General features: G+C 40.8%; 2 protein-coding genes across 2 annotated transcripts; both read left to right on the forward strand.

Annotated features, from left to right (window-relative positions):
• The first annotated feature begins 614 nt into the window (after positions 1–614).
• LOC113448219 (uncharacterized) lies at positions 615–2,694 on the forward strand. Its single transcript, XM_026718826.2, has one exon. The coding sequence runs from the start codon at positions 615–617 to the stop codon at positions 1,959–1,961; it is 1,347 nt and encodes a 448-aa protein (XP_026574611.2). The 3' UTR covers positions 1,962–2,694.
• Positions 2,695–4,022: 1,328 nt separating this feature from the next.
• Positions 4,023–10,265, forward strand: LOC113448220 (protein NKG7-like). Its single transcript, XM_026718827.1, has 5 exons — positions 4,023–4,153; positions 6,335–6,579; positions 7,981–8,130; positions 9,807–9,941; positions 10,219–10,265. The coding sequence occupies exons 1-5, from the start codon at positions 4,023–4,025 to the stop codon at positions 10,263–10,265; spliced, it is 708 nt and encodes a 235-aa protein (XP_026574612.1).
• Positions 10,266–20,128: the final 9,863 nt, after the last annotated feature.

Below are 20,128 nucleotides of genomic sequence, written 5' to 3' on the forward strand. Positions count from 1 at the left end.
CAGTGCCAGAAAAATTAATTCAGTGGCAGAAAAATAAACACAATGTCTGATGCTTCATTTAACTTCTTTATAAACATAAGTAGATTTCTACAAACCAGTTGTAGATTTCTTCAACATGGATAGGACGTGCTTCCCGTCCTTGTCCTATGGTCCCCATTTATTTGTACCTATTTCCTGTATTCTTACTCATGTTTATATTTATACCTATTATCTTGTAAGCGAGTGACAAATCAAATCAAATAAACAAATGGAGCAAACTCAGACAGAAACATGTTGCAAGTAACTTCAGCAGCACAGAAACAGACATTAGTTTCACTTTAGTTCACCAGGCAAGCAAGCAAGCAAGTTAGTTCCATCTTCAACAGACAGACTCAGAGCTTAACATAGAGCCATACCTAGACTACTAGCTTCATTTTCCAGCCTAGGCTACTTCTAGTTTCAGTTTCCAAACTCTCCTCATTGGCTGACTTAGTTGCTATGCCTATTGATTGGCTGACCTTGTTACCAAGCTCTGTTCCAGTCCATGAATATACTCTGAGATTCTTGACAGTTGGCTTTGTGTTCTCCTTTTTCCTACAGTCTTTGGGTCTCCTGGGAATCACGCAGAAAGTCCTATGGCTGAGAACCAGCAGCCTGTTAATCGTGAGGCCCTTGAAAGAAGGCTGGTGCTGATGCCACCTGGGTCATCCACCAAAGACATGTCCACAACTGGAGCTTCTGACCTGCATCCTAACTCCTTGGGACATGTGACGTCATCCAGCAGTCTGTCCTCCTTAACAGTGCCCGTACGCTTGGATGTCCTGTACTTCTTGCTGAACAGTGCTGCCAAAGGGGCCCAGAATGCCCTGGCTCCCCTACCTATTCAGAGTGGACAAGGATCTGTCGCTGCGTGTCATGGCCTGGGTGCTCAACAGGCAGGGAGCTGCTGTAACAGCTGCCAACCCACCTGCCATAAGGCTTCTGGTAGTGCTCCTTACGCCTGGTACCCTAATACGCCTCACCGTGATGAAACAGTTTATAGAAACTCTTATTCTCATGGCAGTGGAATCCCGGATAGGCAGCACAACCAACGGGCCAGGGTCACCCAACGGGATGGTGGGAAGAACTGGTCTGGATCCCCTCAAGCAGATCCGGCAAGGGGATGGAAACGATCCCAGTCCCCATTGGGATGGAAGGAGAGGCAGAGAGATGAAGGCAGGAGGTATTGGAAAGGGGACAACTGGCAAAGGAAGGAGGGAAATTTCAGGAAGTCTTGGAGCAACCCCAGGGAAAGCCTGGCTGAGTCAACTCCTTGGTCTTCAGGCTCGCCCAACAGCAAAAGGGAAGGCACCTCATTTGGAGAACATACTCTGAACATGAAGAGGAAGCGAGATGGAAATGGTTGGCAAGAGATGTGCGATGGCCCCAAAGGCCAAAGATACTCGACCCATGGCCAGATTGAATGGCCAAGGAAGCAAGGGCCTCAACAGCCTGCCAGCTTCAAGGATAATAGTGCAGTTGCTGAGATGACTACCACAACTGGCCAGGATAAAGCAGAAGATTGGGAAGCAGAATATCAGAACATCGAAGAAACCGCCAGTGCTCCCGAGTGTTTTTCCAATTCTTCCCTTCAGAACAAAGAAATGAATACTTCTGAAGCGGGAGATAGTTACGACATAGAATGTGCTCCGTCTACGGATCTACCCAAACAGAAACTGGAGACCTCTCCCCTTCCCAAGTCCCTTTCCCAAGACCAGGCAGCTACATCTACTGAGATGGAACCCACCGCGTCTGACTCGGATTGGAAGAAGAAAGGCAGGTTTGCCCATTATCTTCTGAGCCTTTATTCTGATGTCCCGGAGAAGTCAAGTTCTGAATGTTCTACAGATCTGACCATCGATATAGATCCAGAGAAATCTAGACCAGAAGAGGAAGAGGCCATGAAGGGGGCACCTGATGGAGAATCAAAACCTTTAGCATAGATTATGGGTGAGAGATTAGCTAGGAGGAGAAAATGAGGATATCGTGTAGTTTAACAGATTTGGGATCTAAGAGGAGATCTCTCCAAAAGTTTCCATTTCTGGAATTCCAGAGCAGTTTAATTGGTTAAGATAGACATTTGACTCCAGTGTAGGTAGGTTGTGGTTATTATGTCTTCTTTTACAGATCATTCACAACCTGTGTTGTCTTTTATTCATGAAACAAGGGTTCTTCTGACATAATCAGATACACCTGCTATCCTTTCCAAAATAGGCTACATCATCCAGTAAACAACCAGTACTCAACCACCTTACTATTTGAAGAGAATGGAAAAAGCAGTGGAGAATTGCATTTGTGGCATCGTTTATTCTTAGTCTGGGGTATTTTAAGATATATCACCAATGGAAAGCTATTTCAAATTGTGTTAACTATCACAGCTTGTTGTTGTTGTTTTTTCATTTGGCAGTTTGTTACAATGGAGGCATCCTACTGAGACCATGCAGTCACCCACATCCAATTCTGCAAAATGCCCGTTGTGGGTTCTGTAGAAATGATCCATGACTTTTAAACTACAGTCTGTCTGGTTTGAACCCAAAGATTAATGCCTATTACGTGCAACATCTGAAGCACAGAAGCTTGAAATCATCATGCAAATCTCAGAATACAGACTACATCATTGCGAAGATGGTTATCATTTCACTGCATGGGAGAAATTGTTAGCAAAGACCATCCATGCTTTTTTTTCTTTGCACACAGAGATGGATATGTTATTTTAATAACGATGTCTGTCTAGTATATCTAAATGCTAATTAATCTTGCTGTTTTAAGTGTTAAGTGTTCAACACTGAGTTTGTTTAGAAAGCTTTTAAAACCTTTTTGCATATCTTATGTGGTGAACGTGGGTTTTTAAACCCAAGAAAAGCATTTGTGGTGATTTGAAATACGTTATAGTAAAATATTTTTGTTTCCCTTAGAGGAAGATGTGAAATTGTGTTTTTCTGATAACTTGTCACTTGTTGAAATAAAGTTGGCATTGTGTTAGCAAGATGGACTGTTCTCTTTTATACAAGGCATAGATACATTTATTTAAACTTCAGCAGAATTGTCACAATGGGCATTTCAAGACAGCCAATAAAATTAAGATTCAATTTTATTTACCTAATTTTATTTATCCAGATTATCTCCCTGAGCACTAGTGCAATGTTTTATTTTTATAAGATCATTTCTCTTTGCATACCTATTTATTTAGCTATTGTTTATTTCAGTTGTAAATACCTGAAAAAAATTTAAAAACCCAATGATTAGATAGATGATAGCAAAAGAGAAATAAAGAGAAAGATACAGTATATAGAGAGAGGTATAGATGGATGGATAGATACAGGGATTTGACAGATATAAATAAGATAGATAGATGGGATATAGGCATTGGGGGATTCAAATTTTTTTACTACAGGTTCTGTGGACGTGGCTTGGTGGGCGTGGCACGAGAAGAATAGTGTAAAATCTCCATTCCCTCTCTATTCCTGGGGGAAGGTTACTGCAAAATCCTCATTCCCTCCCCATCCCACTAACCTGCTTTCCAGCTCCGTTCTCCTGTGCAGGGCAACCAAAGAAGACCCAGCTGATCAGTTGGGACTCAGGAGGCAGAGAATAGATGGGGTTGGCGGGGCCAGTCTGAGGTGGTATTTGCCAGTTCACCGAACTACTCAAAATTTCCGCTACTGGTTCTCTAGAATTGGTCAGAACCTGCTGAATACCACCTCTGAATATAGGTAGATAAGCGATACAAGATACTGGAGAGAGGAGGGGTCAATTTTACACTTCTGGAGGTGCTCCTAGGTAATTTTAGAAGTTTCTTGTAAGGAAACTATTGAATCTTTTCAGTTCTTCTCATTACACTTCAGACTCTTCAAAATTTAAATTGCAATCAAAACATTCTTTCCCTTGTTGCACAACATTGATCTAATTGGCCAGAAACCTTGGGGACAGAAGAACCCAGAAGCCTCATTGGTCGGAATTTGCACCCATCAATACAGATTCCAGTGGTAGGCTAGGAACCTGTGATGGTAGCCGAGGCAACCGAGTGGATCTCAGAAGAGGTTGCTGTTTCTCCATCCCTGCTTCCATTGCAGAGAAGCTGCCCCAAATGGCAGAAAGGTGTGGCTGTTGGACCTGTTGTGGGAGGGAGAAAGGGGTAAGGTCTTAACAGATTTAAAAGAGTTAACATTAACAGAGTTGGAAGGGACCTTGTAGTCCAACCCCTGCCCAAGCAGGAGACCCTACCCCATTTCTGGCAAATGGCAGTCTGGTCTCTTCTTGAAAGACTCCAGTGATGAAGGTCCCACAGTTTATGAAGGCAACTTCTATTCCATTGGTTGATTGCTCTCACTGTTGGATAATGTCTCCTTATTTTCAGGTTGGATATCTCCTTGATCAGTTTCCATCCATTATTCCATGTCTGGCCTTCAGGTGCTTTGAAAAATAGCTTGATCCCTTTCTCTTGTGGCAGCCCTTCAAATATTGGAAGACCACTATTATGTCTCCCCTGGTCCTTCTCTTTACTAGACTAGTCAAGCCCAGTTCCTGCAAACGTTCACCGTATGTTTTAGCCTCCAGACCCCCAATTATCCTGGTTGCTCTTCTCTGCAATCTTTCTCGAGTCTCAACATCTTTTTTTATAGTGTGGTGATCAAAACTGGATGCAGTATTCTAGGTGTGGTCTTCCCAAGGCTTTATAGAGTGGTATTAGTATCGCTCTACTGATTGAATCCCTCTGTTAATGCAATTTTTTAAAAAAACAAATTGGAAACCTTGACCTACATTTTGTCATTCCCCATTCTTATAACTTGAGGAAAGTATAATGGTGGTTCTTAGCTGATCAAAATTGCCCCATAAAACATCCACAGAAATAATGAATCCTTGCATTTGTAATTAATTTCTTGCCACCAAGGATTTTCATATTCCCGTTTGAAAAGTTTGAGGTTATAGCTAACTGAATTCTGTTCGGATAAATTGAGAATAGGTTGAGTTAATTATTATAAAGAAGAAGCCACCTTCAAATGTAAAGGAAGGATAAACATACAGATAGTTTGATTTAATGTCTGTACAATTGTGATTCAAATTATTAGATTGGTTAACACCTACAAGCTTAAGGATCAATTACATTTGTTTTCAAATGGAGTTATTTTAGATAATAGTTGTAGGTGCTTCATCACTGGAGGTTTTTAAGAAGGGACTGGACAGTCACCTGTCAGAAATGGTATAGGGTCTCTTGCTTGAGGAGGGGGCTGGAATTGTTTCAGAATGGCTTCTTAATTTTTCTATAATAAAAATTCCAGATCAAAAGTTGTTGGATTTTTGTCTGCCTGATGATTCTTTCCAGTCCAGCCTGCCAAGAAGTAACAATTCCAACAATGAAAATTAATCAGAATAGAGTTGGAAGGGACCTTGGAGGTCTTCTAGTCCAGCCACCTGCTCAAGCAGGAGACACTACAGACATTTCAGAAAGGTGATTAAGCACCTACAACTTCTCAAGGCAAGTTGTTCCACTTCTTGATTAGTTCCCATCCATTGTTTCTTGCCTTGCCTCCTTTTGCTTTGGAAAATCCTACTGGGTCATTTTACCCTGAAGTAAAGGAATATGTGGAACAAGAAATCCCAGACACTGTTGTGGTTAGCTGACAGCAGGTGCAGATGGCTGAGGAGAACAAGGACTCAGATGAGGGGCCATGACCATTAGACAGTGGACTTCTGCCTTCAGAGATTGTGGGGGCTGGCAGCAGCAATGAGGAGGTTCCCGAGGAGCCTGTGCCAAGTACACATGCGCATGCAGGGTTGCTCACAGGAAAGAGCAGTTGCAGCAGTACAGGCGACTTGGGAGTAAGGCTGCAAGGCAATGGCCCCTCCTTCAAGAAGATAAAAGGCAGCTGTGAAGCGAACGTTCTTTGCAGGAAGCAAAGACATTTTGAAACTCAGCCTCATGGACATTACAGTATCTTAAGTTGGTATTTGAAGAGTCTTGTGTTGTGAAATCTTATCTGTTATTCTTGGCAGACTACCACAGTTTTGGCGAAGCTTGTGCTTATCAAAGTTAATTAGTTTGCAGCAGCCTTTTAACCGGTGATTCATAAGAATCATTAAACGGTTTCTGTTCCCTTTGGTTCGTGTTTGTTTTATTGGAAAAGAGTTTAGGTCAGAACAGATACAGATTTCCAATATGGTCTAGTAGCACTACAATTTGAGATACTGATACGTTCTACCAGATATTACAATCAATATCCAGGACTTCCCTTCAAACGACCGTTAATCAGGACTGAAAAAAATAAATTAGAAATAATCATAATGACTTTAATTTTTTTCTTCATCCTCCCTCTAGAGAAATCCCTTCCACTACAGTTTCTTTAACAAGCATCACCAGTTTAGAGATAAATTTGTCTTTCTTGACTCAACCCCTGAAGATTAGCTGTGGCATTTGCTCAGCGGGAAGCCTGCTGTTGGAATATATGTCCTTGCGTACCTCTTACTGGGTACTGGAGACAACTTATAGAGGCATGGTTCATAGTGGTCTCTGGGACATCTGCTTAGAATCAAAATGCAACCTATACCAGTTTAATCTCTTAGGTAAGATCTCTCCACTCCGTCTTGTAATGTCTTAAAGATATTTATTCACTCACTCATTCATTTTATATTCTGCCTTCCCTCCAGGAAGTCAAAGCCTCACATGCAATGCTCACTTCTCCCATTTTGAGAAATAGACTGGGTTTCAGCCATAGGGGGCTGCTGAAACTTCAGGTGAATTTACAATCAGTTCTCAACGGAGAGAATTTGTCCTTTGGGGGCCCATTTCAGCTGCCATGTTGGCTGTTGGACCCACTAGTTTGTGGTGGCTCTTCCTGACCCAGAACAAAATGAGAAAATTGAATGGATAAAAAGGAAAGTCCTTTGAGCTAAAGAGGGTGATTTACTCATGCCTTTTTCTAGGATGTCGACCTGATTTTCCAATCTAGCCTCTTACTTTCAGACCCAAGCCCAGAAACAAAACAGTCAGATCCAATTAAGTCCAACCCTTTCTTTGCTTACACCTAAGAGACAGGATTTTGCCTAATTTGCCTTAAAAAAAGAGCCACAGTGGTGCAGTGGTTAGACTGCAGTACTGCAGGCTACTTCTGCTGCCTGCTGGTTGCCTGCAATTTGGCAGTTCAATTCGCACCAGGCTCAAGGTTGACTCAGCCTTCCATCCTTCTGAGGTGAGTAAAATGAGGACCCAAATTGTTGGGGGCAATAGGCTGACATTGTAAACCGCTTAGAGAGGGCTGTAAAACACGGTGAAGCGGTATATAAGTCTGTTGCTATTGCTATTTACAGGTATAACCTTCTAATCTAGCAAGTGTATATCCTGAGAGATTTTACCTCTGAACCTCTTCCTTCCTCCCCATCCAGTTCAGGACTGCACAGTCTCTTAATCCAAGCTTCTTTCTGGGAAAGCTCAAGTGTCGCCAAGACTCCCCTTGTCCTCCTGCAGGTGCACAATCCATCACACTAACCCCAGATTTTCCCATGCAATCACTAGTTTCAAGATCAGACAAACTTGTTTAGGTGCTGCTGCTACCTATCGGGACCAAATTTTTGAACTGACATCCCAATTAATGTCTAGGTAAATGTCAGGTACAAAGTAGAGGTGCAAAACCCAGCTTTTTTTTTTTTTAATTCCATGCAGATCTCACTTCCTTTATGATTCCTTTAATTTCAGCATTTTTTAAAAAAATATCCAATGGTTGCTAGCAACAGTGAGCCAGAATGGAGTTTAAAAAATTTTTTTGATTTTTTTTTTTAGAGGGGCATCAAATGTATTGGAAGTTTAATACGCCTCATTACGAGCGTTATTGTTTAGACTCGGCAACGTGCTACGAATTGTTGCAGAATTTTGGGGATGCTCTTTCGGGGTGCAAGGACAGGGTTGTGGGGCTGCAGTTATGCACACCGGGGCACACTAATGTTTTTTCTTTCTTTTCTTGGGCACAGCTCTGCACATCCATGTTACGCGTGCCTTCCTGCTAATGGGCCTCTTCTGTGGCTTCATGGGGCTGCTTTTCAGTTGCATCTCTTTTGAACGTAACAAGCTATACGACGTATCGGTGATAAAAGTAGCAGCCATCTTCAGCTTTAGTGCAGGTTGGTAATAGACTTGGGCCGCCTTTGAGGATTATTCCAGAAAGGGGTTTTGGAATGCAATCATAGCCTTTGCCTGCAACTCTTTAAAGCAGCTAGGTCTCTGCTTGGTATTGTTGGAAGAAAAATCGGATCCAGTTCCAACCCAGGAGAGACGCTGAAAATAAAATGGAGTCAGGCCGCATTTTGGAAAGGAGATCTCTGTTTATTTAGTAGCCACAAACTTCAATTGACAGCAGCATGTTTCTGGGTTGGCTGACAAAATGTGTGTCAACTCGTAAAGCATTCCTGGACTGCTCTTGAGTTGCCATAGGCAGGAAGCGGGGAGAAGCTCAGTTGCTATGATCAGAAGCACCTTCCACACATGCCTTTCTCTAGATTGTATCCCAGGTTACTAGAGCAAGCCAGAGAAGCGTGTTTTCTACAGCCCACGAAAGTGCTCAGTTGGAGAATGAGATTTATGACACACCCTGGGAGGAGGGAGGAAACAGGGTCATAAGTGGGCAGTAAATTATGTGGGGCAGAGCCAAATACACTTGGGAAAGTGCCAACATGTTGCTCCTAATAAATAATTGGATTTCTTTTGTAAATTGGCTTGAGGCTCATGAATTAATTAAGGCATCCATCGGAACCCTGACAATGGGGTTGAGATAGGTGGACATTTATATATTCTTTGGGGGGCTTTGGGGGCATTCTTGGTGTTATGTAGTTCAGTAGCTGCTGCAGTCTCAGGGACGGCCATTGTTCATGCTTCTACATATTCAAGGCATCTTTTTGGTACTTAAATCAGAAGCAATCCTCAGGCCTTATTTGAGGGACTTGGTAAATACAGATGCTGTTCTTCAGGATGTGAACCTGTGCTTTGCATGAAGGACACCCTAAGGGTAAACTCAGGTATTTCTTCAAATTATTTCAGCTGTTGGACTATTTGTCTAAAACCAAAAGGGTTTTTTTTCCCCCAGACAGTGCTTGCTTTCTAAAGTCGCTCAGACAAATTAAAAAGAGGGAGCAAAAAAACGATCACCCCCTGCCTTTAAGCTCCCAATCTAAAGGGACAAGGGTGGAGAGAGACCAGCTGTTCCAGCCCAGAAAGAAATAGTGAGACATAACCTGGCCTTGGCAGATAGTTCAGGTCAGTTAGTTGCATGTTGTTGGAGCTTCTGTTAGTTATTAACAGTAGCAATAGCACTTAGATTTATACTTAGCACTTAGCACAATAGCACTTAGCAGTAGCAATAGCACTTAGATTTATACTTCACAGTGCTTTACAGCCTTCTCTAAGTGATTTACAGAGTCAACGTATTGCCTCCAACAATCTGGATCCTTATTTTACTAATGCCGGAACGATGAGTCCAAGATTGAGTCAACCTTGAGATGGTTAGAATCGAACTGTCAAATTGCAGGGCAACCGGAAGGCAGCAGAAGTAGCTTGCAGTACTGCATTCGAAACACTGCGCCAGCGTGGCTCATTAGGGTATTAGGATATAACTCTTGCTCATATGGCTGGCCCTGTGGTTGATGGATAATTAGATTGTGTGGTCCTTCAGGTCTGTTGTCCCAGGATAATTCTCAGTTAAGAGCTGATGAACATAAGAGGTTTTCCACAGAGGTGGGTGAGGTTGCCAGGCTGTTCTTCAACTCTTACTCCACATTTCTTTTTCCTTCTCTTTTGTCCCTAGGTTTCCTTGTTCTGGTTGCCATGTCTTTGTTCACTGCCATTCTTAGGAAATCCCCAGGATATGCCCAAAATTTAGTAATATTTGGCTCATCCTTCAGCTTGGGCTGGGCTTCCATTCTTATGTACATCATTACCGGTGAGTCATCTTTTCTAAGGTCTGCAGTTCTCTTGTCTTTTCTACATTTAATGTCATTATGTTTTTGACGCTAGTGATGGTTTGAAGGACTTCACAGTTTCTTCCCTTCAACCAAACTGGCCAGGGCAGTTGGGAGACAAAGTCCAAGATATCTGAATTTTCAGGACTTGAAAAGGAAACTTTTTAAAATAAGTTGATCAATCAGTCAATCATATTACTATCTCTGGCTTTGACAAGTGATTTGTATGACTCATTTTTTCCCCTTTGTTTCCCCCAGGTATTCTACTTTTGCTGACTGAAAAAACCATCATTTCTTTAGCCTAGGCATCAACCCTCCCACTGAGACTTTTTAGAAAGTCACTTATAGCACATTTGCTGGTTTCATAATCATGGAAACGATTATGCACTGGAGCATTTAGCTGGGGCAAATGCAACTTTATTCTGGGTATATGAAGAAAATATCCCGTTTCTTCTCATTCCAATGTAATTGGACCATGGTTTTGCCACTATGAATGGCCTTCAGCCAGTTCTCTTTCATCTTGGCAGGACATTGGCATGCAATATTTTATGATAGCAGGAAATGACCATGGCTTGCTATGACATTCCAGAAGCTATGATCCGGGAGGAATAAGTAGGAACTTGCTTCACCTTTAAATTAGAAACTGGGCATTGGTTTCCTGTTCTGACTTGCAGCTAAGTAATGGCTCATGCTATTTTCACACACCTTGGGTATCATAAGGAACCAGAGAGGGCTGAAACCAGGAAATGAGAAGGGAAAAGACAAAGAAGAAGAAAGCACATGTCATGCTACTCCATGGCAGTCATTGTAAATAATACCTCATTTGTCTTCACACACCTCAAAAAGATACCTGACAATTATATTGTGGCAGTGAATCAAGGCTGACAATATTTCAGCCTTTCTCTAACTGAAAATGAATTAAAAAATGTGTAGGTTTGCCCTAGGAGCATTAGCTTCCGGTGTAAGTGAGTGAGTATATGGTGGAGTCATGATGGCGGTAAAATGGACATCCTGAGGAGAACAGTGGTGTCCATTTTGGTTAGGCCTTGTTGTCTGAGGATCTGTGCAAATGCATGGGAATCTGGCACATAAATATATTTTTGTGGGGATCAGTTTAACTGTGGGTTGTATTTGTCAGTGAAAACATATGTGAATATGGTTTTGTTTGTTAGTTGTTGTCGATAAACATTCCATAACTATGTATTTGGCCCCATGGTTGCCTAGCCTTTTTTGTTCCATCCAGATTTTCTTGAGATCTTTTTAGATCATGCCTGTCTTGTTTGAAATTAAAAAAAGCAATTTTTCAGTGTTAAAAGTGCATGCAGTGACTTTTTTCTTTCCCCCCAAAAAACCCTCTGGCATGGTGTGGCAGATATAAAGGATTTGACTAGGGTGAAGTGATTCAGGTTAAATATCTGCTTATGTGATGACCCAGGGTGGGGTACAAAATAAACACAGTCACAAAAAACAGGTTAAGCCCCTTTTATTCCTTCACTTTGCTTCCAAGCTCCAAATATCCTTGACTGGAGACAAAAAACTCCCACACAAGAAGTTACAAGAAGGAGGAAATGCCGTTTAAATTATAAAGAGTAAAAAGCAACACAAACCAGGCAAGATAAGGGCTGGAAGATGTCCACAGATATTAGAACACACACTGGGAAGGATGCCAAAGGAGGCATCAGAGAGGAACAATAAACTAGAAATATTTCCATGCTTTGTTTCCAGCATTCGCCAGTACACAGGTCCATCCTCTTATCCAGTTATCACAGCTGCAGCCCATGAAGAGGATCAAGGCCCTCTCCTCCTGAGTAGACCACGTCTCTCCCTTATCCTCTCGTCCCTGCGTGCCCTAGGATGGAGAGGGATGGGCCTGGGTCCTCCTCTGACTGCTCAGCCAGCCTCTGCCCTTCCCCAACCTCCGGAACCACACTTCCACTCCCTGTGGCTGTTCCTCCTCTCCCTCAGAGTCAATCTCCACCACGGTTATGTCAGCTTCGTCATAAAGTTCATGGGTGGTCATGATGCATTCTTTTTTTTTTTTAAACAATTTTATTGGTTTTTTTTAGCAAACAAACAAAACAAACAAAACATGAAAGCATCAGCTCTCTTCCGTATTTATATACAAACAGTGTGTCGGTTGGTTCATCAGTTTTGTGCATTCATTTCATACTCTCAGTTACAATTATGTTACATAATAACTCTTATTATCAATCCAAACTTATATATCCTCATATCATTATTAAAAAAAAATCATTTGACTATACTTTTATTCATTCCTACTTTATGAGGTAACTATAATTTAGGTAATTTATTCTATAACAAATCATATAATCATACCAATTCTATCCTAAAAAAAAACACTTTATAAATGTAGTGTCAAATATAGACAACCAGAGTAATTTGTTTTGGCTGAACGTGAGTGTCAACCCAGTCAATTATGTTTTATTGGAACAATCATGATTCATTAAACCATATCTTGACATGTTAAATAGACCTAGTTGTTCTTTCTCTGTATGACTTACTTCCCGTGATTGCTGTAAGGCCACAGAGGCCTGAAGGGAGAACCAACCAAAGTCCTCATGAGCTCCCTAGAAAGGGTGGGAAAGAAATGTCATAAATAAAAGCACTTCTTTCCGTGCCTCATTTGAGTTGACTTCAAATACAGATGAAACAGATCGACATATTTAAGACAATGGCAAGGTCTGGCCTCAGACAAAATATGTTGGTTTCCTTTAAGTGTAGGGTAAGCTCTGAAGAGATCATCATGGTGGAGTAATCCATTCTATAAATGGGTTTTAAGCACTCTTTAAGTACAGGTAATCCTTGGTGGTTCATTTAGTAATGATTCAAAGTTACAACGGCACTGAAAAAAGTGATTTATGGCCTAGTTTTCACACTTACCACCATAATAGCATCCCCAAGGTCATGTGATCAAAATTCAGAGGCTGGGCAATTGACTCATATTTATCAATCAATCAATCATCAATTCAGTTTATTACAATCACAGACCAGGGACCAGAACAAATAAAAACATTCCATGAATATCCAATTAAAAATTCTAGAATAATAAATAACAGATACAATCTATGTTAAAATCCAGCAGCCTGTCAATTACACATGGCCTAACTATGCTAAAATAATAATCCATAAACTGAGGGGCCCGTAGTCAATTTAATATTAAAATGCAAGCAATACGCAGTGCAAAGGGTTTGCTACATTTGTGGTATAAAATAGCTATGGTGGATTAGACCAGAGGTGCTATTCAGCAGAAATTTTGAGTAGTTCAGAGAACTGGCAAATACCACCTCTGCCTGGCCCCGGCACCATCTCTTCTCTGCCTCCTGAGTCTCAGCTGATCGGCTGGGTCTTCTTTGGTTGCCCTGCACAGGAGAACAGAGCTGAAAAGCAGGTTAGTGGGATGGGGATTTTATGACCTTTTTTCCTTTTGCAACCTTCAGACAAGCGAAGTCAGTGGGGAAGCCAGATTCACTTAACAACAGTTTGACTAATTTAACAACTGCGGTGATTCACTTAACAACTTTGGCAAGAAAGGTCATAAAATGGGGCAAACGCACTTAAATATTTCACTTAGCAACAGAATTTTGACCAGACAGTACTATTTCCTGATTGCACTCTTCAAAAATCTCCTTCAATATTGTTTAGCATCATTTTTATGGGCCTGTGTATCTCTCCACTAACTAAAATCTCATCCCCTCTTATGTTCAGTTTTTGAAATGGTGATGTTGCTTACATTTGTTATGTCTTACAAAAACCATAATAGGATCTATTTCCCACAAGAAGCTCTCTGCTCTTTAGGATTTATTCTAACATCTTCTTGTATAGGTTTCAATATTGCAATTTTATGTGTACCTTTAGTTTGTTTATTGGAATCTTATTTAACTTTCTGCTGTTTATTTCATTTTTTTTTTCAATCCCTAAATTTATGACTGAGATTTTTTTTGATTTAGGATTGACTCATCTGACATTTTCAAATTTGTTCTGAATGGTGGAGGACCATTTTCCCTGTTGCTTCTCTGATTGGTTTAAATTTCCACATGTAGAATTTTCCAAGAGTCTGATTGGTCAAATGTTATGTTGCTTGGCAGTGACTGGATCAGCTGTAGCGTCCTAGGCAACTGGATATATTTCTGAAAGGGTTGATGCTTCTCCAGAGTCAAACCCCAACATAAATATGGTAGACAGGTATGACAACAGGGTTGGGCTACCCTATGAGGCAGCAACCTAGAATTAGAGGTACAGAAGATGGCATTTCTGTAATATATAGGAATTCTGCTTCACTGGGTATCCAACCTTGGCATCTTTAAGACTTATGGACTTCAAGACTTCATTTGTGGACTTCAACTGTTGAAGTCCATAAATCTCAAACTTGCTAAGTTGAACATCCCTGGAATAGAAGGTCCATCCATCTCTCCTATCTACTATGTAACTGAGTAATTATTTAGACCAGAAGGAAAAGATCATTTAAAGATGCCCCCTTAGCCAAAAGTTCAACTATGATATCTATTGGAAAGGACATTCCCCTGAGCAACTCCTTAACTGTAGAACATCACCCTATGGATAGGTGTTTGTTTCCTGCTCACCCCATTTGGATGATAAAACTTGTCCCTTTTGCCAGCCCTATAATGGTCATTTTAACTTACTGGCAGTAATGTTTGTTTGGTTAAAATTTAATCTATGAACTGTTCCTTATCCTTGACTGTTGAGTCCTTAGTCTGGAAAAAAAATGGACTATTTAATTTTAATTCTCCCTTTGATGTAACAAGCAACATTATTTCTAGAGGGAGAAATACATACAGAACTTGATGGACACAAATCTTCATGTTGTCTTCTACAGTAAATGTTATTCTGAATTGTTTGTTTCCCCTTTCATTTATCCCAGTCCCAAAAGTGAGATTAGGAGATTTAAAGGAGAACAGAGAAAAAGAACTACAAGCTCATTCTAAAATTTGGATAAGAAGAAATGCAACTTTAGCCTCCTGGTGAAGTTGCCTATTGAAGTGGTACTTGTTTATCTGCTTTGGTAACCTGCTTTCGAACCTCTGGGTTGACGAGAACTGGAGCACATGATGGAAACTCACCCCATCCTGCCAGGATGCTAATCAGCCAGGTTGCTAATCTCATGAGCCACCAAATGTGGATAATGACTCACTTCTCTTCCTTCCTAGGACTATCTCAACCATATCGGTGTATTCTCAAACTAACTTTCGTTTCTTGATGCAACCCCTCTGGTTCAGCAGCCTGATTTTCGGCACTGCGAGTCTAATGTTGATGTTGATAGCCTTGTTCACCCCTTACTGGGTGACTGAAAGTACACCTCATGGCCTGCTTCACGGGGGTCTCTGGAGCATTTGCTTAGATTCAAATTGTGACTTTTATCCAATTAACCTAGGTAAGACTTTGAATATTTGCTTTAAATATTGAGCAAATAGTACACAATATTATACAAACTCTCCGGTTCAGATTCTTTCATTTCGGTCACACACATAAATGCATTTATGCTACATCTGTTCTGTCTCTGTGTTGACTTATACATTTGCCACGAGGCCAGGCCCTGTGAGAATGTTTTTAATACATTGGCAAATATAGTGAAAATGAAGACATTGTTATTTCAAGGAGTTTAGTGGCATATTTTAATTTCACCTTCATATTAATAATAATCTAGATGTTCAGAACTCATTCTGAGCTAACATGCTTGGATATTTTTACTGTTATTTACTGAATACAGGTAGATGCTTGGGTTTTGTTAAGTATTTAAGAGTTAAAGGCATAGTTTTCATGCAATATGCATGCTATTTTTGCTATTAGAATTTGCCATGAAAGCAATTTTGCTAAAAGAGCTAACAGGAAAAACAACCTGCTAGAAACCTCACAAAGATACAACATAGAGTTTAATGGTTATTTTCCAACGTATTTCCCTGGAGATTTTGCTGATGGCAAAACTTAATCTATTTTTTGTGAAGGTGGGCTAAAGAGAGTCCATCCATCTTTGTGCCATCACTACCTAATGCTATTCTTATCCTCTTTCTCCATGGATCCTAGCATGGTTTGTCCATACTACTAGGATTTTCCTGGTGCTTGGGACAATCTGTGGCTTCCTGGCTTGGTGCTTCGTCTCCTTTTCTTTCATTCGTACCCAAGTGAACTCAGTCTCCCTGGTCTTGCTTTCCTCTATCTTCAGCATCATAGCAGGTAACTGTTGGGGTTCCTCCATTTTTATTTTACTGTATTGGCAGGCCCATCCTTCTTATTCTGACCTAGGCTTCACAAAATCACAAAGCCAACTCCTCGTCTCAACAAAACCCCATTAGGCTAATATGATGAATTCCTATCATTCGCACCCAGCGAAGTCCTGGCAAACAGTCTTTCAAGGGTGATTTACAACCACAAACTTTATCAGGCTTGGAGAGTTGCCAGGCCGATAGCTTCCAAGTGTAACGCTTTATCAGAAAATGCATGGCAAAGAGTCTCGAAAGGATCTTCATCCTAATTAAATGAGCGAATTGTCTCCTGCAAATCCCACTCCCCTTTCGCTCCTCTTTATTCCCTATTCACCACCCACTTGTGCCTTTACTCCCAAGTCGACACTTGTTCCTCTTCTCCTGGCAGCTCTGGGCATGCGCACATCGTGAACAGGCTCCAGTTGCTCTTTTGCTCCACTGATCTCCAACTCTGAAAGCAGCTGATAACTGTTGGACGGCCCTGGCCCCATCTCTGCCTCCGATGCAGAGCCCTTGTCAGAGCCTTCCCCAGACTCCAGGGCTGGCCCATGTTCCTCCCCAACCTCCTCATTGTCCGAATCTGCCACCAACTCTGCTGGCAGGCTGCTGGCAGACCACAACACTTCTCTCTCGAAGAATATCCCATTGCAAGGCTGAGGGAAAAGTGAGCCATAAAATACTCTTCTTCCCATTGCACTCTATGAACCTGTGCAGGATGATAACTGCTAGTTTGGAAAACCTTACAAAATGGATTGAGTGAATTCATGGAGTATTATTCTTGAGATGGTGTTTGAAGGCATGCTGACCTCAACCTGGAGTAACACTGAATCTCAGTGTCAGCACCAGGAGGGGAACAGCATCTCTTCAAATACTATTTGAACATGAGATATGATAGCAGTATTCCAGTATTTGAGAGGCTGCCATGAAGAGGAGGGGGTCAGTTTATTTTCTGAAGCACCAGAGAGCAAGAGAAGAAACCATGGATGGAAACCAATCAAGGAGAGAAGCAACCTAGAATTAAGGAGAAACTTCCTAACAGGGAGGACAATTACCCAGTGGAACTGCCTGCCTTTAGAAGATGTGGGTACTTCATCACTGGAGGTTTTTAAGAAGAGACTGGACAGTCACCTGTCTCAAATGGTATAGGATCTCCGGTTTGAGCAGAGAGCTAGACTAGAAGACCTCCAAGGTCCCTTCCAGATCTATTCTGATTCTAATATTGCAAGATAACAAGGACAGAAGAAAGATATGTTTTCACATCCTGCTTCTAAGTCCCTCACAAGCATCTGGTTGATCATGGTTGGTCATGGTGATGTTGGACCACGATGGGCCTTGCTCAGACTTGGCAGGGTTATTCTTTTGTTCTTATCAATGGCAGACAAAGTAGAACTGTTAATTCCCCTGAGCCTTTGGGATGTGACATATTGGCATCCCAATTGGAGAATGATATCACTTCTGTTTTGACAACCATTTTCTTATTACTTATCAGTTTATGTGCTGTGGTTTTGTGTCCTTTTGGTTAGGTTTTATCAAGTTTGTTAAAAGCCAGCCAGAATTGGTCGAGTTGGGCACCCATGTAACTGTTTTTAAACAAACAAACTAATATTATATGCAATGTTCTTTTGAAGCAAATTCTTCCTTCCCCTCTCTTTCTCCTATTTGGCCTAGGTACTCTCTTCTTACTCGGCATGTGCATATTCACATATATATACAGGAACAGCAGGCCTTATACGCAGCATTTAATTATCTTTGGGTCCTCCTACAGCTTGGCCTGGGCTTGCATTCCAATGTTCTTCATAACAGGTGAGCCACAACATCTGACAGGGCTCATCTTGATGGCCATCTGCTTAGAGAGAATGTCCACCAAAGAAAAATAGACCATATAGAGAATTGGAAAATAAAGAGTTTTTAACTATTGCAGGGAAGAAGAACAAGGCCAACTACCTTAGCAGTGAATGTGCATTTTCTATTAGGAGCCATATAATTAGTTGAAAATGAAATAGGGGAAAAGAAAACATATGTAAAAACCAAAAGATAGATAGATAGGTGATAGATAGATAGATAGATAGATAGATAGATAGATAGATAGATAGATAGATAGATAGATAGATAGATAGATAGATAGATAGATAGATAGATAGATAGATAGATAGATAGATAGATAGATAGATAGATAGATAGATGATAGATGATAGATAGATAGATAGATTATAGATAGAGTTAGATGATCAATAGAGATAGATGATAGATAATTGATAGATAGATGACAGAGGATAGATGATAGATAGATGTTATGTCTCACCTATATTCATAGATGAGAAGACAAGGTTTCAGAATTCAAAATATTCAAGCAGAAACAAACCCGGATTCAAAAGGGTTAAATTAGCACAGTTTTCCAATCCTTGGCAGACTTCCTGGAACCTGTCAGGCTAATCAGAATTGTCCATAACTCACAAGGCCACTTCAAATGTATTCTTCCAACTCATCAAACACTTTGCTTCCAAGCAAAGCTTGATAGTCAGCACGCCTCTTTAAATAACCTGGATAGGGGTGTCAGTCTCTCCAATCAATGTTTGGCCTGACGCCTCCCTTCAGATTGATGTTTCCTGGTTCTCCTAGTTCTGGCATCAACCCACAATCTGTCAGTTTCCTTACTGGAAACTTCTGTCTCATTTTGTTGATCATTTGCTGGCATGAACGAAGTTGAAGGTTCTGGGGAGGATTGTCTCTGCGACAATCTCTCATCCTCCTGGCTCACGTCTGTGTCCTCTGATAATTCAGACTCCACATTCACAGCAGGCTCCAACCTTCCATCGTCAGAGTCATCAGAGTCAAAACTCCCAGCAGGATCGATCCTTCCAGTCGCAACAGATAGATATGAATGATAGATATCTGATAGATGAGAGAGATGCTTGACAGAAAGAAGGATGGATGATTGATTGATTGATAGACATAGATAGATAGATATGATAGATAGATGAGAGATAGATAGATGAGAGAGAGTTGCTTGATAGACAGACAGACAGACAGATGGATGATAGATAGATGAGAGAGAGAGAAAACAAAAAGAAAAGAAAATCAGAATATTTTAAAACAAAAAAAATACAGCTGGAATAAAATAAACATGTGATTAGTAGGTTTTTTTAAAAAGAAAAATCAGCCAAGAATTCAACCAGGAGTGAATAGAGTGCAGAAGCACCAATATATGTTAGGCATTAATTTAGTAAAAGCCGGAGAATCATGAGGAAACACCTTAGCAACCAAAGCAAATATTTTAGTAGCAAACTAAGTCCATGTTCAATAACTGGGCAAGGATGTAATAGAATCCCTGGATTTCTTCTGGAAACAAGTTTGCATTCTATCCAAATGTTGCAATGGGATGAAGATACCAGAGGGGTGCATGCGTGCGTGCGTGTGTGTGTGTGTGTGTGTGTGTGTGTGTGTGTGTAAGGAGTTACATCAATTAGAGTTAATTTGGACTAGTCTCAGCTTAGTCTGAAATTAACTTCTTTCTCTTTTTCCAACAGGTGCTTTACTGATGAAGACGCATCGAATCCTCTTCCAGTGATCCTGTCCAGCTAGCCAGAATAGTCACCAAGGAGAGTTCCTGTATGATTTTTGTCCCATCGGTTGTCTTGGCTAGATAAAACATAGCCTCATACCAGGAATGAGGTCACAGTTACAATATTCCTGTGTCTCAGTTGGAAATATACTAAGTATGCCCCATGAACCTTTCTGTCTGTTCTCTAAGTAAGTAGAGCTAAATCAAAGTCTGACAATTTAGAACATCCCGTAACATTTTTGAACAGAATAAGGACCACTATTTTAAAGGATTTAGTTTTCATTTCAACAAGTCTTCAGCTAATCAAGATGTTCTTTCTTCTTTCTAAATAAATTAATAAATTTTAATAGATTTTTTTGAATGAATT

The sequence above is a fragment of the Pseudonaja textilis genome, chromosome 10 (genome assembly GCF_049901715.1).
Source record: "Pseudonaja textilis isolate UNSWEBS1 chromosome 10, rPseTex1.2, whole genome shotgun sequence".
NCBI lineage: Eukaryota > Metazoa > Chordata > Lepidosauria > Squamata > Elapidae > Pseudonaja > Pseudonaja textilis.

Excerpts from the sequence above, each read along its gene's own strand:
- LOC113448220 (XM_026718827.1), top strand. The coding sequence starts at position 4,023 with ATGGTAGCCGAGGCAACCGAGTGGATCTCAGAAGAGGTTGCTGTTTCT. Across the intron at positions 6,580-7,980 it reads ATACCAGTTTAATCTCTTAG|CTCTGCACATCCATGTTACG; the intron begins GTAAGATCTCTC and ends TCTTGGGCACAG. Across the intron at positions 9,942-10,218 it reads TCTTATGTACATCATTACCG|GTATTCTACTTTTGCTGACT; the intron begins GTGAGTCATCTT and ends TGTTTCCCCCAG.
- LOC113448219 (XM_026718826.2), top strand. The coding sequence starts at position 615 with ATGGCTGAGAACCAGCAGCCTGTTAATCGTGAGGCCCTTGAAAGAAGG.